At 39.0% G+C, this 13,831-nt stretch overlaps 1 protein-coding gene across 15 annotated transcripts; it reads left to right on the top strand.

The window, feature by feature from the left end:
• The first annotated feature begins 235 nt into the window (after positions 1 to 235).
• Positions 236 to 11,529, top strand: LOC104592098 (uncharacterized). 15 transcript variants are annotated; one of them, XM_088892948.1, is made up of 12 exons: positions 257 to 528; positions 1,491 to 1,550; positions 3,460 to 3,563; positions 3,667 to 3,813; positions 4,293 to 4,380; positions 4,567 to 4,834; positions 7,141 to 7,245; positions 7,354 to 7,482; positions 9,604 to 9,653; positions 9,765 to 9,862; positions 10,005 to 10,289; positions 10,792 to 11,529. In XM_088892948.1, exons 5-12 carry the CDS (start codon positions 4,311 to 4,313, stop codon positions 11,323 to 11,325), a joined length of 1,539 nt encoding a protein of 512 aa, XP_088749074.1. In that variant the 5' UTR covers positions 257 to 528; positions 1,491 to 1,550; positions 3,460 to 3,563; positions 3,667 to 3,813; positions 4,293 to 4,310; the 3' UTR covers positions 11,326 to 11,529. The 15 variants fall into 15 exon arrangements, with proteins under 15 accessions (XP_088749078.1, XP_088749074.1, XP_010249585.1 ...); XM_010251283.3 differs by having other exon boundaries at positions 4,244 to 4,380; XM_088892955.1 differs by having other exon boundaries at positions 489 to 646; positions 4,358 to 4,380.
• Positions 11,530 to 13,831: the final 2,302 nt, after the last annotated feature.

The following is a 13,831-nucleotide window of genomic DNA, read 5'->3' as shown; positions in this document are numbered from 1 at the left end:
AGAGAACAGCTAGCATGATCAAAACAACACTTGCACCGCGATGCAATTGTTGCTTGATTGAATGGTTGAGATTGATAGATAAGTGAGACTTTTGACTTAATTCAATTGGAATACGCCATAACATAATGTAGAGAGAGAGAGAGGTGCTGGCTGTACGTCATGTCGTCATCCACATCCACATGGCATGAAGGAAGGGTAGGTGTGTGGTATGGTGAGGAGGCTTCATCAGTACAGTACAGTGTCCATTTCAATCTATACTTCCGAGTTCCGTCCCGCACAAAGCAAAGCGACCGTTCAAGCTAAGCATCACTTTTCCTCCCACCACAAATAATAAATTGAGCAGCGATGCGATTGTTGTCTCGCCTTTGCCTCTGGGCTGCGGGTTGTGGGTTTTCATTTTCTCAATGAACAATCGGAAGCGGGTCCCAAACCCAAACCCAATCCCAATTCCACCCAACGTTTTATAACACTGCAAAAATTACTTATCTACAATTTGACGATCGCGTCACAGTTAACGATCTGAAGCAGGTGGTGCCATGGAGAAGGATATGCAAAATTTATAATTTCTTGCAATTCGTTTTTTTTTTCTTAATTCCAAATTCACCGTCGGCTTCTTCAAACTTCGAAGGCAGAATTCCGTATTTAGGTAGCTTTTTTTTGAGGTTTGGTATATGCACCTCTATATTTATCCGTGTCTGTGAGAGAAGATTCCCTTTTCTCCAACTACTTACGTAGTCGTAGTTGGATCCTCTGAGAGAATTGTAAAATGGAAGTAGGCGTGCGTTTGGACAGACTGTTATGTTTCTCAACCCACTGGTTTTCTGCGTTTGATCAGCCTGGCCTATTTTTACTTCTCGAGGCTATATTGCAGGGTGCTGTATTTGATTCGGACCTCTTCTGTCTGTCCTTGGGTTTAAAATGGTTTTAGTTTGCTAATTTGGACAGACTGTTGAATGTTTGATTTCCTTCAGCTAGGGTATATAAATTAGGGGGGGGGAGAGTAAAATTGAATTCCTATCCATTTATCTGCTATTCTTCAACTTCCGTTTTCTGATTTCTGTAATTAGACTGGCTATCTAGAAGTTAGAGCAGAGATGACCAATATTTTTATTTTTTGATCAATCAGCCAATATTTGCATTTCTGTCCATTTGTCTGCTATTCTTCAATTTTTGTTTTGACTATTGATTTTCAATATTTGATTTTGTTTTCTGGAAATGACCAATCACTTCATTTGATTCCTTGAACTGGCTCATCACAATATTAGAGAGTAAATTATATATAAATTATTCTTTTTGTGCATAGCATAAAAGATGCTCAAATTACTATACCTGGGTCCCATCTTATGATGACTGTATAGTTGTAGACGGCATCCTTTCCTTTTAGATAATTTAGTACAGATTTTATATCATTAGAAGAAAGAAGAGTTCTGCATATCTTGTGCTCCTTTCAGACAGAATTAGTAGCCTTATCCTGTTGTGTATTCATTCAGGATTGGAGATATATGGGAGAGTCATGCATCAACAGGCAAATGAATTCCATCTCTTCATCTGTGAGTGTTTTTTTATCCGATGCATATACTTACATTCTGCATATCTGTGCATTGTGGTTGACAAAATTATTAGAATTAGATTACTAAGTCACAACAGGTTTGACATGATGCAAAGAATTGTTTTCTCCTTAGTAATCAGGGAAATGAAAGAAAGCATGTTGTGAGATTCAAGCTTTTTATCTGTTTAGCATGAAAGATAGTTGTGTGGGAGGGTTTGTTACACATTGGATTATCTTTTTCTTTTCTTTTTTCAAAAGAATTTGTCCTCAAATCTAGTTTGCTTTCAGTCATTTTTTTTTTATAAATTTTAACTAATATTGTATTACTGAGAAACTGAGGGAGAGGTTCCCTTAAAGTTGAAATGGTTACAAGGATTATAACAGAGGCAGAACAGCAAGAAAACATTAGTATATGAACCTTCTTATTGCACTAGAAAGGATAAATGTGAGATAAAACTAATCTACTGGTTCGTGAAATGATCCTGTTGAACCCATTAAAATGCTTGAGAATCCCAATCCATCAAACAAGAGCCTTCTCTATTTAGCCAACTATTTCCCTATATTCCTTAGATTCAAAAATCCTGTTGTTCTTCATTTTCCATATAGTCCAGCATAATGCAAAATGAAGCAGGTTCACTAATATTTTCCTTCTTACACTAAAACCAGTCACCTTCTATGATGAGATTAATCTAGGAAGGTCCTCCAGAGTTACCCATTGCTGATTGAAAAGTTCAAGGAAATGAGACCAAGTCTTAAGAATGAAGTTACAATTGATTATTAGATATTTAAGTGATCCCTCCTTAGCACCTCACTGATAGCACCTATTTTTAATATTTATTCCTTTATTGATGAGATGTTAATGGTGAGAAATCCTATCCAATTCTAGCATCCATGTGAAGAAGGATACTTTAGAGGAGACATGAGTCTTCTGAATCTACCTCCACAGAAAAGTATACTGGCTATTTCCTTTCATAGGTAGAAAGGTTTAGTAATAAAATGTCAGCCCTACTCACCATTCAAATTCTGCCATCCTCCATGTCTGTATGTGGCAACAATTTAGGTGAAATATTGAAATGTCAGCATCCAATCATTCACATTACAGAGAAATCTTGGTGCCAAAAAAAAAATGCTGCTGTTCACTACCTTGTAATAATCTTGAATTGTTGCATCTTTGTTGAATGCAATATTGAACAGATCTCGGTAGACTGCTTCCAAATTCCAATGATCTGTCACTGTGCATCCCTCCAAACTCATCCATAATTTGCGTTATACCCTTCTATAAGCTCGCTGCAAATGTATTCTAGATATGTGAAACTTCCCAATTCATAGCATTGCTCCCGTGCTTATTACACCATAGATTCTCTTTCTCCATCCCTTATCTCCAGAGCCATTTTCCAAGAACTATCTATTCATCATCCTTAGGGGTTGTTTAATAAAACAGCTGGAGCAACTGAACTTAAAAGCTTATTGTTTGGTTTTTAGTGAATAAGATTTTAAGGTGGTTGTGAGCTCCTTAATGGCTGAAGCTGAAGTTGGGTAGACTACTATACTCCTGTATATTTTATTATTTGATCATTTTATCCACTAAAAGACAAAGCAATAAGTTTTTCATTTCGGTAACTTAAGCTGTTATCAAACAGCCACTTAGTCGTCTTACACCCACTGCCCTTCATCTTTTGAGACATAACCAGGCCACCAAATGGAATTTCTTTTCCTCATTTGGACCGTCCTACAAGAAGTCCCCATTTTTGTGCTTTCTTCTTGTTTGTTTTTGTGAGTAGGGTGCTATGTGATCACCCTATTTGTTGTTGCAACCTTTTTATTTATTTTAATGAAATTGATGCCTTATTTACTTAAAAAATAATCCTTCTTCTATCCAGATGATTTACACTTGAAACTTTCAATTATAGGATCTCATATTGCTTGGATCTATAGCTTGGACCCAATGAGAGACCTATAAATCCTGATGGCAGTGATACACACCTCCACCCTTTAGGCTGTATACCTTGTACAGGTTTCCCTACCTTTTCTTTCAAACCAAACACAGCCTAAAGGCTGAAATTTAATTCTATATATTTAGTGAATGTGGCACTAAACAGATCATAATGGCAAAACAGGATTCGTGTAGCTCTGAGCCTCTGACACCATGTGGTTGGGATAAGGCTTAGGTGATGATGATGAGTTATACACACCTCCACCTCAGAGTAGCAGCCACTTCTCCAATATTTGATCTTCACCAACTGAGATAAGTTCAGTTTTTTTTGGTAAGTTTATTTTCAATTCTTCTGCTTCTTGAAAACTTCAATTTTTTTGCTCTCTGTCATTTTATGGTGTATTATAAGTTATAACCTGATAAAAGGACTGCTCAAGTCACTAGGAGTGTCTAATATAAGGTCTTTCATCAAGACTTCTGTAATTCCGTGTTAGTGTTGACTGTATAGAGGTAGTTTTGTCAATTTGTTTATTTTGGTGTGAGGTGTCATGTTTAAGTGATGTGTCCCATACTTAAGTAGGGGCAAAACAGACCTTTTGTTTTCATTAGAAAAGTATAAATACAATCTGGCTGACTAGGGAGAACTGAACTCTCTCTCTAGTTCGAACCAGTTTTTCCTTCTCCTCTCTTCTCTTCTCTTCTTCTCTCTCTATCCTTTTTAGTTTTTTGCTACTGTTATTTCTTACTGAATTCTAGTGCAGGTCTGAACTTTATCATTCTGCAATGACCACAAATTTACCTTCTGAACAGCTTGTTTTTTGCTTGTCAATGGATGACTTTTTATTTCGTATCTTGACGTTGGCTTCCCAAATAAGACGTCGCTTCATTCGTTTCATTGGTAAATTCTTTATCATTTTTAGGTTGATAAATGGTAGTTTGATTATGTGACCTTTATTTACATTATAAATCCTATTCTTGTTAAATTAGGATGCTCAACTGAGTTTTATGCCCTTAGTTCATAGTTGCTATTTGAAACCATTTTACAAACATAATGGCTATCTTTGGGTGCAATTTGTTGTTGTAGAGGATCTTGTCTTCAGAGATATAGAAAGATGCTCACAAGATATGGGATTCTTGTCTTCTGGGCGGCATACAAGATCTTCATGTGGCAGGACATACCGATCTCATTCGAAGGGTTGTTCAACCTCTCCTAAACCTTCTGATCCAGGCACAAGCCTCCAGATCAATGCAATAGGAGTGCCAGAAATCCTTGAAAACTTCTCTTCAAGTAGAAATTTTGAAATTGTACAAAACAACCATACCAATTGGGGTGGTCCTTTCAATTTTCAAGGGTATGAATCCTCCTATCCTTTCATCTCATGAGAAATGATATTCAGTTATAAAGATTAAGTAGTGCATTTTAACCTTTAGTCAAAACCTGCTGTATCCTTGTTTCAAATTGTGAACATTATGGGAGCCCAGGGCCCAGGGGCTTCTATATCCATCCATTTGTGCATATAAACATGGCTAGGCTGACCTTTTTCTTGGTCAGGTTGTTGGGGGAGAGGTGAGGGTTCGAAGGAGGAAGGAAGAACAGAAAAACTAAAGCATTCATGAGGCTATCCTTAAAGACACATCTACATACATGTGGAAATACACAAGGATTGCATAAGATTAAGGCATGCATTGCATTTATTAGGTTCCAACTAGATCTACAGGGAAAAATATATTACAAGGAAGCTAGGCTGACCTTTTTCTTGGTCAGGTTGCTGGGGGAGAGGTGAGGGTTCGAAGGAGGAAGGAAGCACAGAAAAGCTAAAGCATTCATGAGGCTATCCTTAAAGACACATCTACGTACATGTGAAAATACGTAAGGATTGCATAAGATTAAGGTGTTACATTTATTAGGTTTCAACTAGATCTACAGGGGAAAATATATTACAAGGAAGCTAGGCTGACCTTTTTCTTGGTCAGGTTGCTGGGGGAGAGGTGAGGGTTCGAAGGAGGAAGGAAGCACAGAAAAACTAAAGCATTCGTGAGGCTATCCTTAAAGACACATCTACATACATGTGGAAATACACAAGGATTGCATAAGATTAAGGCGTTACATTTATTAGGTTCCAACTAGATCTCAGGGGAAAATATATTACAAGGAAGCTAGGCTGACCTTTTTCTTGGTCAGGTTGTTGGGGGAGAGGTGAGGGATCGAAGGAGGAAGGAAGCACAGAAAAACTAAAGCATTCATGAGGCTATCCTTAAAGACACATCTACATACATGCGGAAATACATAAGGATTGCATAAGATTAAGGCATTGCATTTATTAGGTTCCAACTAGATCTACAGGGGAAAATATATTACAGTCAGGTGATCTCAGCCATTTGGTTTCAGTCCTTTTCCTTTTCCATGGTGCAAAACTTAAGTCCAGAAAATATTCTGTAGATCTGGTTTCTGTTGCCCAATTAAGTGGTGGCTCCTGACCTACTGTACATGTGGCATGTGTCCAGTTTTATACTTTTGTGGTAAGTGTCACTATCATGTGATTTGTTATCTCAGGTGACAAGGTGCTCCTAGATGGATGCAGAAATATTTCCTTTTTGTACCCTGCATCTGACATAATCTAATCAATTTATCTGACATAACCTAATCGATTTGGTTTCAGTTTTGTATCCTACCCAGATTTACATCTTAAACTGATTGGTTTTTAATATCTACAGATTTAAATTATCTGCCTTGGTCATTGCATGGCAATCCAATCATATGCTTTGGTCCCCATATAATTTGGGAACACAGCTTTGATGGACACCCTCAAATGCACCATGACTTACAACCATTGTTCTGTGGTGTAGGCTATCATAGTGCTGCAGGTGCACCATGACATTGTATGTTTAGATAGCTTAGTATGGAAATTCAATTGTATAGTTCACTCAGAATTTGGGAAGAATAGGTTTCATGGAATCCAGATTGGGGGGGTACTGTGGTTCTTTAGACAATAATGTTCTTTGAGAATTATTAAGGCTGTATTTGGTAAGAGTACAAAAAATGAATGCACTCACATGAATGAAAATTTGTTCAAACTTGAGGAGTTGAGGGTGCAAACTCGGTTTGGTTTTGCACCCTTTTAATTTTCAGTGGTTTGGTTGTTATGATGGGTACAAAGATGAATACAAATTTTCTGGTGTTATGTTTATTCGATAAAGATGAACACAAATACAAAAAATTCAGCTATTTGACCACTGAACATTAAGATGAGTGTAAATGAAAACAATGAGGTTTAGTTTGGAAGGAGTACAAATACAAATATGTACAGTGTAAATACACATAAAATAGTTCAAAATACAAGGTTTTGCACTGTACATATTTGTATTTGTACTCCTTCCAAACTGAGCCTGAGTAAAAAATTTGTAGCCTTTTTTGGAGGCAAAACTTGCTGCTAAATGAGTGCAAATGGGGACTAAAAAACATTTTTACACCTTGTTTAGAAGTAAATATGCACTCTTACTGAATGTCTATCAAACTGGGCTGCAAATTTGCCTTGGTTTGATGTTTGCAGTCTTATCAAATGGAGCCTAAAACCCTTATACAAATCAGAGCATGCTTTTAATTTTAGCTTTACCTGTGCATCTGCATGTTTCTTACAGATGATCCAACCTTTTCCAGGCTGCTACTACCTGTATTTGGTTTTAGACTTGCCTGGAGGTTGACATTTGCCTGTTGGAGACGTTCCTTCTTTCATGTCAGACATGCTCAAATTCAAGTTCGGAGGTAAAAAGGCTAGTTCATGAACTTAATGGGTTTGTCTGTATTTTCCTTGAAACTGTTAATTTCACTTTGTTCCTATTGAAATAAACTAGCGATGTCTGCTGTTACCAGTTTCTTTTCCCGAGTGCGGAGGACAATGCATGGGTCCTCTGATGATATTGGATGGTTGCAGCGAACTCCTGGGATGGCACCCGTGGAGGATGGTACATCTAGATTCATGGAACTACTTAAACGAATAAGGTAACGAACTAATCTAATATCATGTGGTAGACTGCATAGAGTTCATTATATTGATTATAACAATCTATTTGCACTTTCAAACTCTCTCAGATGTCATTAGAACTTCCATTCTTGCAATCTGGAAGGAATTCAATCTTTCTATGTATGGAGAAAGTTATACTTTGGGCCTAAAGTATTTGGGGCTGGATAAAGAAGTATGTATGCAGCGTGGTTCACAACCTGAATCAGGAAATCACAATTTTCTTACTTTGTCAAGCAGCCAATAAGTTATAGGCCAGGTGTTTGGGTATATTTGGGGCTAAACCCTGTTTCTGAAGATCATTTAGGGAAGTTTTGGAAAGCCGGTATCTGCAGGGGTTAAGTAAGAAAGCAGACCAGCGTAAAACATGATTCCTTTGGCAGTTTGTTGGACCCTCTTGGTCAAAAGGAACAGTCACATCTTTAACATAACTGCATCTCAGAGGATATGTTGGCAAGGAAACTGATGGGAAGGCTGTAGTAGCAGAAAATCCCTGCTTTCAAAATAGGCATTTTCAGTGGACTAGGATACAAGACTTGTGTGGACTAGAAAAGTGAACGTATATCCCTTATCTGATGGATGAATTTGTCCATAACCCTTCAATGTAGTAGAGGCAGTAAAGTTGTATAAAAAAGGAATAATTAATCTGCTTAGAGTAACTTTCTCCATCTTTATCTAGTTATCATCAAATGGGAATTATTTCTTTTTTCTCTAAGGGGTAGAAAAATGTTTAAGGTTGGATGATATGGTTTTTGGTGTTTTCTAATGAACTGCAATGAAAATAAATGGACTCATTATAATAAGAGTAGATATATAATTTCCTTCTTATGTAGTTAGTAGTCTGCACTTACAGTGGATGTCACATTTCTGAAATATAATACTTGAAACATTTATTTTACATTCGACTGAGAGACCACCTGAGTTTTATATATGGGAATGAGCATTTCTTATGTCATTAACTCATTATCTTGCATAACCTAAGACATGGCAATCATTCTTATTTCTATAGATTAGGTATTTTATTTGCGATCCACAGGTTGAATTTAAAGCATAAGATTCATGTTCACCAACTGAATGGTTCTTCTATACAATTTTTGGACACCCTTAAGACACCTATGTGTGCTACTGTTCTGGTTTGTTCTTCTCAACAATATCCAGGTCATGTGGTAAATGGGTATATATAGAATAGTTCCAGTGCTCTCAAGAAGAATCGGGTGCTCCTCTTAGAAACTAAATTAAATGTACTTGATGAACTATTTCCAGTCTGAACTCTGAACTTTGATGGTATGTGAAGGAAATCCAGGCCCTCAGGCATTGGAGGAGTTTTTAGAAATGATGAAGGAAGAATCATTGCTCTCTTCTCAGGTCCTATTGGTGTGGGAGATTCTTTGAGGACTGAAGTTCAGCCCTTATGGAATGAGTTCAAAAAGCCAAGGAAATGAAGATCCGCAAACTGATAATTGAAGGGGATTCAAAGTCTGGTTATAAGCTGGCTTCAAAAGGAGGGGGGTGGGTGGGTGGAACTACATTAATGAAAAAAGAAGGTTTAAGTTAAGTGGCTGGCACCAGGAATGGAAGTGAATCTGCATTGGGTGAAAAGAGACGCTAATTTCTTTGCTGATGCACTGGCTAAACATGGGGTGGGAAGGAATCAACCATTTTTGGCTATGTTGTAATCATGTCATTCTGTTTTGGGAGAATTAAGAGAGTCTCTCTCTCTCTCTGTACTTAATTTTATTTAATGAATCTATTTCAGTATTGATAAAAAATATTTCAAGTCTGAAGTAAAAAAAGATTTGATTCTGGCATTCTGCAGATAGGTAATAATTGCCTTACAATTATGCTGCAAGCTTTTGGAATGTTTTTAGGTAGAAAGGTCTTAGTTAATGGGCATTTATTCTTTTTCACTGGACACTTTGTCTTATGAATATTGGTTATTTGCGCCATTTTTAAATGTATGACTGTGTGCCGTATGAGCAATGGTTCTTTTTCTTCCTGCCAGTACGGCCTGGTATATGTGAATGTCATTGCTTATTCCCTTTCTTGTCTTTTTTGTTTATAATATGTGAATCCAATTGGTTATTGCTTTCTATGGTTTCCAGAAATGGGGAGCATACTCTGCCTAATTCATTTGTCTACTTGCTAATTCCAGGTGAGAAAATTTCTATTTTTTCCTAGTCTAGAGCATTGAGCTTCTAGCTCTTTGTTTGATTCTTGGAATAGGCTGTTGATCCTTTTCTGCTGCAACTCATGGTTCTTGCAGGTCTTTTTAGCAACCATGGTCCCTTGTATTTTGTGAATACAAAAAGATTTTTCTCGAAGATGGGTCTTGCATGCCATATTGCAAAGATTCACAGTGAGGTAAGAAATGAATTCCTGTTTACCTTCTTTTTCATCATTATCATCGCAGTTGTTATAATCCCCATTGTCATCATTATCATGTCTCTAGAACTGTAATAATTCATGTTGTTGTGCCCTTTATATTGGAAATTTTCATATGCAGGCATCAGTGGAGCACAATGCATGGGAGTTAAAGCAATACATTGAGGAACTGTATTGGGGTTCTGGCAAGCAGGTTATGCTGCTTGGGCACAGCAAAGGTGGGGTGGATGCTGCAGCAGCATTGTCCCTTTACTGGTCTGACCTAGAAGACAAGGTTGCTGGCTTGGCATTAGTGCAAAGCCCTTACGGTGGAAGCCCCATTGCTTCTGACATTCTCCGACAAGGCCAGATTGCTAACAGGGAAGCTCGGATGATCATGGAGCTCTTGATATGCAAGCTTATCAAGGTAATCTCATTTTCGAAGTTTCTCTTTGGATTAAGGTGGAACTAGGGGGCAATGGGGTCCCTTGTGGTTTTTAAAATCTCAAAAACTGCAGATTATAGCCTATAATTTAATGAATTTGTGTTCTGCACGGCACCATTTTTTGGAGCCAAGATACCGAATTCTGAAGCTTGTGCAACTGGGACATCGATCCCCACCCCAAGATGACTCAGCCAATCAAAACACAACCCAATTAGGGCATTAGACTATAAGAATCAGGTTTTTAACTTTCACCATCACTTAGCACTTCCCATCGATTAACTAAAATGTGTGTCCTGTGCATTTCAACCAGAGTACCGGACTTTTCTGAGCTTAATTGCTTCCACCACTATAAAATATATTGTTTACCCTACTTATGGAGCCAAAATCTTTCTATACTAGAAGTTTTAATCATCATTCTCAGAAAAAGAAATGGGGAAAACTTGCTTTGTTGTGGAAGCTGTTAAACATACAAATTGTACTGCAGGGGGACATGCGAGCCTTGGAGGATCTCACTTATGATAAGCGGAAGGAGTTCATCACAAAGCACAAGCTTCCAGAACAGATCCCTCTAGTGTCCTTCCACTCTGAAGCAAGTGTAGGACCAGGTGTTTTGGCCATGATGTCCCACATAGGCCATGCAGAGCTTCCACGGCTCCCCTTGCCTAGGTGTTTTGGGAATGAGGAGTCTGACATCATCCAAACTGGGCGCAAGGTGCCTGTGGTCTTCCCTCTTGCTGCTGTCATGGCAGTGTGTGCACTGCATCTACAACTCCGGTATGGAGAGAAAAGTGATGGCTTGGTGACGTGCCGTGATGCAGAGGTCCCAGGCTCTGTGGTGGTCCGACCTGAGCGGAAGCTGGACCATGCTTGGATGGTTTACTCCTCACAGAAGAGGGATACTTCTGAACCAGATGCTTGTGAGATGTGCGAGGCCCTACTGGCTTTGCTTGTGGAAATTGGAAACAAGAAAGCAGAGCACATGGGGATGGTGTCTATCTCCACTCAACTGCAAAATTAGCTTTCTTCTACCGGGTTGTTACTTTTGTTATCACTGTTCGTTTGCTTGTTGTCTGAACATCAATCTAGATAGCGGGGAAATGATTTAGAAAAAAAAAAAAAAAAAAACACCATGTTAGATGTTACCAAGAGAAACAGTAATTTAAGCAAGCAGAAAAAAAAAAAAGTAACAGCAAGATACCAACAAAAAGAGTAATTTAGACCAGATCCAGTGCGTGGCTTTTTATTTTTAGTAAAGCGGCAAGATTCCCACTCAACTCAAGTACTCTTTTCATCATTTATTCTTTAAATGTTCCTTTTCGAGGGTTACATGGTGTGAAGCACAGGTTGGTGTGAACCCAGAAAGAATACTCTCACCATTGGCGCATCAGTTCTTCGCGAAATGGTATATGAGCCTTACTAGGCTCCTGTCAAACCATGAGGTTCTCATGACTTTTGGGCAAGGATGTATTTTATTTTACCTCATTTGGGAAGCCAGGAACAAAGTTCTATTTGAAAACGCCACCATTAAGCCTTCGGACAATATTTCCAAATGGCTTATCACCTTACCGTTAAGACCAGCTGAAGAGACAATACACTCTGTTAGAGATATTACAGCAGTAAGTTAGTTGTACAGCTGTCATTTGTTACAACGAATTTCAGGCTTAGGTGTCAACTGTTAGTCGGTTACTCTTCTCCCAATTGTTGCTCTGTTTTCGCATCTGAACCAGTTTTACATGGTATCAGAGTGAGGCTGGAATAATCTTTTGATCCGAGGCCATCGCCGTCGACTAACAACAGCGGTGATCTGCGGATTCGTACTTGTCTCTTTTCATTGTCTACGACTCTTTCCTTATTGTCTCATGGGATAAAAGAAACGACGGTTTCATCACCGGCGACCTTGGCAGAGGGCTATGAAAAACGCTCTTCGTGCCAAGAACAAGATCTGTTTCATAGACGGATCTTTGTCACATCCTGACCCTATCTCGCCGGAATGGACTGCTTGGGAGAAATGCAATGCCATGTTGTGGCTTGGATCCTCAATTCAATGATAAAAGAAATCTATGACAGTGTGGCATTCGTAGATTCAGCATCTAATGTGTGGAAAGAACTGGAAGTCTGATACTCGCAGAGTGACGTTCCAAGAATCCACCAATTAAAATGGGATCTGGCCATGCTACAGCAAGCCGATCTCTCTGTCACCAGCTACTTCATCAGATTAAAAACACTCTGGGATGAGCTCGGCACTTTGACCTCACATCCAGAATGCGCATGTGGCGCTGCTGTAAAGATACTTGCGGCTGAACGAGAGAAGGAAAAATTGCATCAATTTCTCATGGGCCTGCATGAAAACTACAACACCATACGGTCCAGCATCCTCGGGTCAGATCCATTGCCCTGTCTCAACAAGGCGTATTCTTTGATACTTCAAGAAGAATGCCATCAGCAGTCTATTTCTCTTCGTGGCCCGTCAATTCCTGAAGCATTGGCACTGCAAGCCTCGTTTCAGCCACCACCTCGGGCTTCTAATGGACTAGCTCGAACCAAGATTTGATGCAATCATTTCCAACGGCAGGGGCATACAAGAAACAAATGCTACCAATTAGTCGGATATCCTCCCAATTGGGGAAAAGTAAAATATGGCCGTCAAGGCAACAAGGCACCAACTACTTGGCCTAGCAATGGATCGAGTTCTTGTGCAGCTGGAACTGAATCCATTCCTTCACAACCTTGCAACACCACTGGAACCTCTCCAATCAATGGGCTTACCATGCAACAATATACACAGTTGCTCTCTTTGTTGAGTGTAAGCCCCCCCTAAGTTTGCAGCAGCAAATGCATCTGGTAATGACTTCTCTCCTATTTCTTGGATCTTGGACAGTGGTGCTTCCGACCACATGGTTGCTTCAGACCTGAATTTTGTCACACACAACAACCTCACTAAACCAGTTTATCTACCCATTGGTGACATAATTCCAGCAAACTAACAAGGCTCTGTTTCATTAGCTAAGGGGACTATCCTTCATAATGTGCTTTACATGCCACAATTCAAATGCAATTTACTGTCGGTTAGTAAGCTTATTGTTCAATTAAACTGTGCGGTATTATTCTTTCCAACCTTTTGTGTCCTCTAGACCTTGTTTCCAAGATGGTGATTGGAGTGGGTAAACTCCACCGTGGTCTGTACCACTTCAAGTTTGTGGATTAGACACCCACATCTACTCATTCGGCTGTTACTGACGACAATTGACCACATGGCATAGGCGACTTGGCCATGCTTCCAACAATAGCATTTCTTTTATTCTTGGTGTTCAAACTACTGCGATATATGGGGAGGCTATCAAATTCCTTCACATTTTGGGGCTCATGTTTTTCTAACAATTGTAGATGATAACACCCGATGTACTTGGGTATATATGTTACGAAATAAATCAGAGGCAGTCCCTTCCCTCACATATTTTTGCAACATGGTGCATAGACAATTCAATTGTTTAGTTCAAATGGTCAGATCAGACAATGGCGCTGAA

Source organism: Nelumbo nucifera, chromosome 8 (genome assembly GCF_055504915.1).
Source record: "Nelumbo nucifera cultivar China Antique chromosome 8, China Antique-T2T, whole genome shotgun sequence".
NCBI classification, from domain to species: domain Eukaryota; kingdom Viridiplantae; phylum Streptophyta; class Magnoliopsida; order Proteales; family Nelumbonaceae; genus Nelumbo; species Nelumbo nucifera.
Note: the sequence above shows the minus strand (reverse complement) of the source record. Positions and strands in the feature narration are given on the sequence as shown.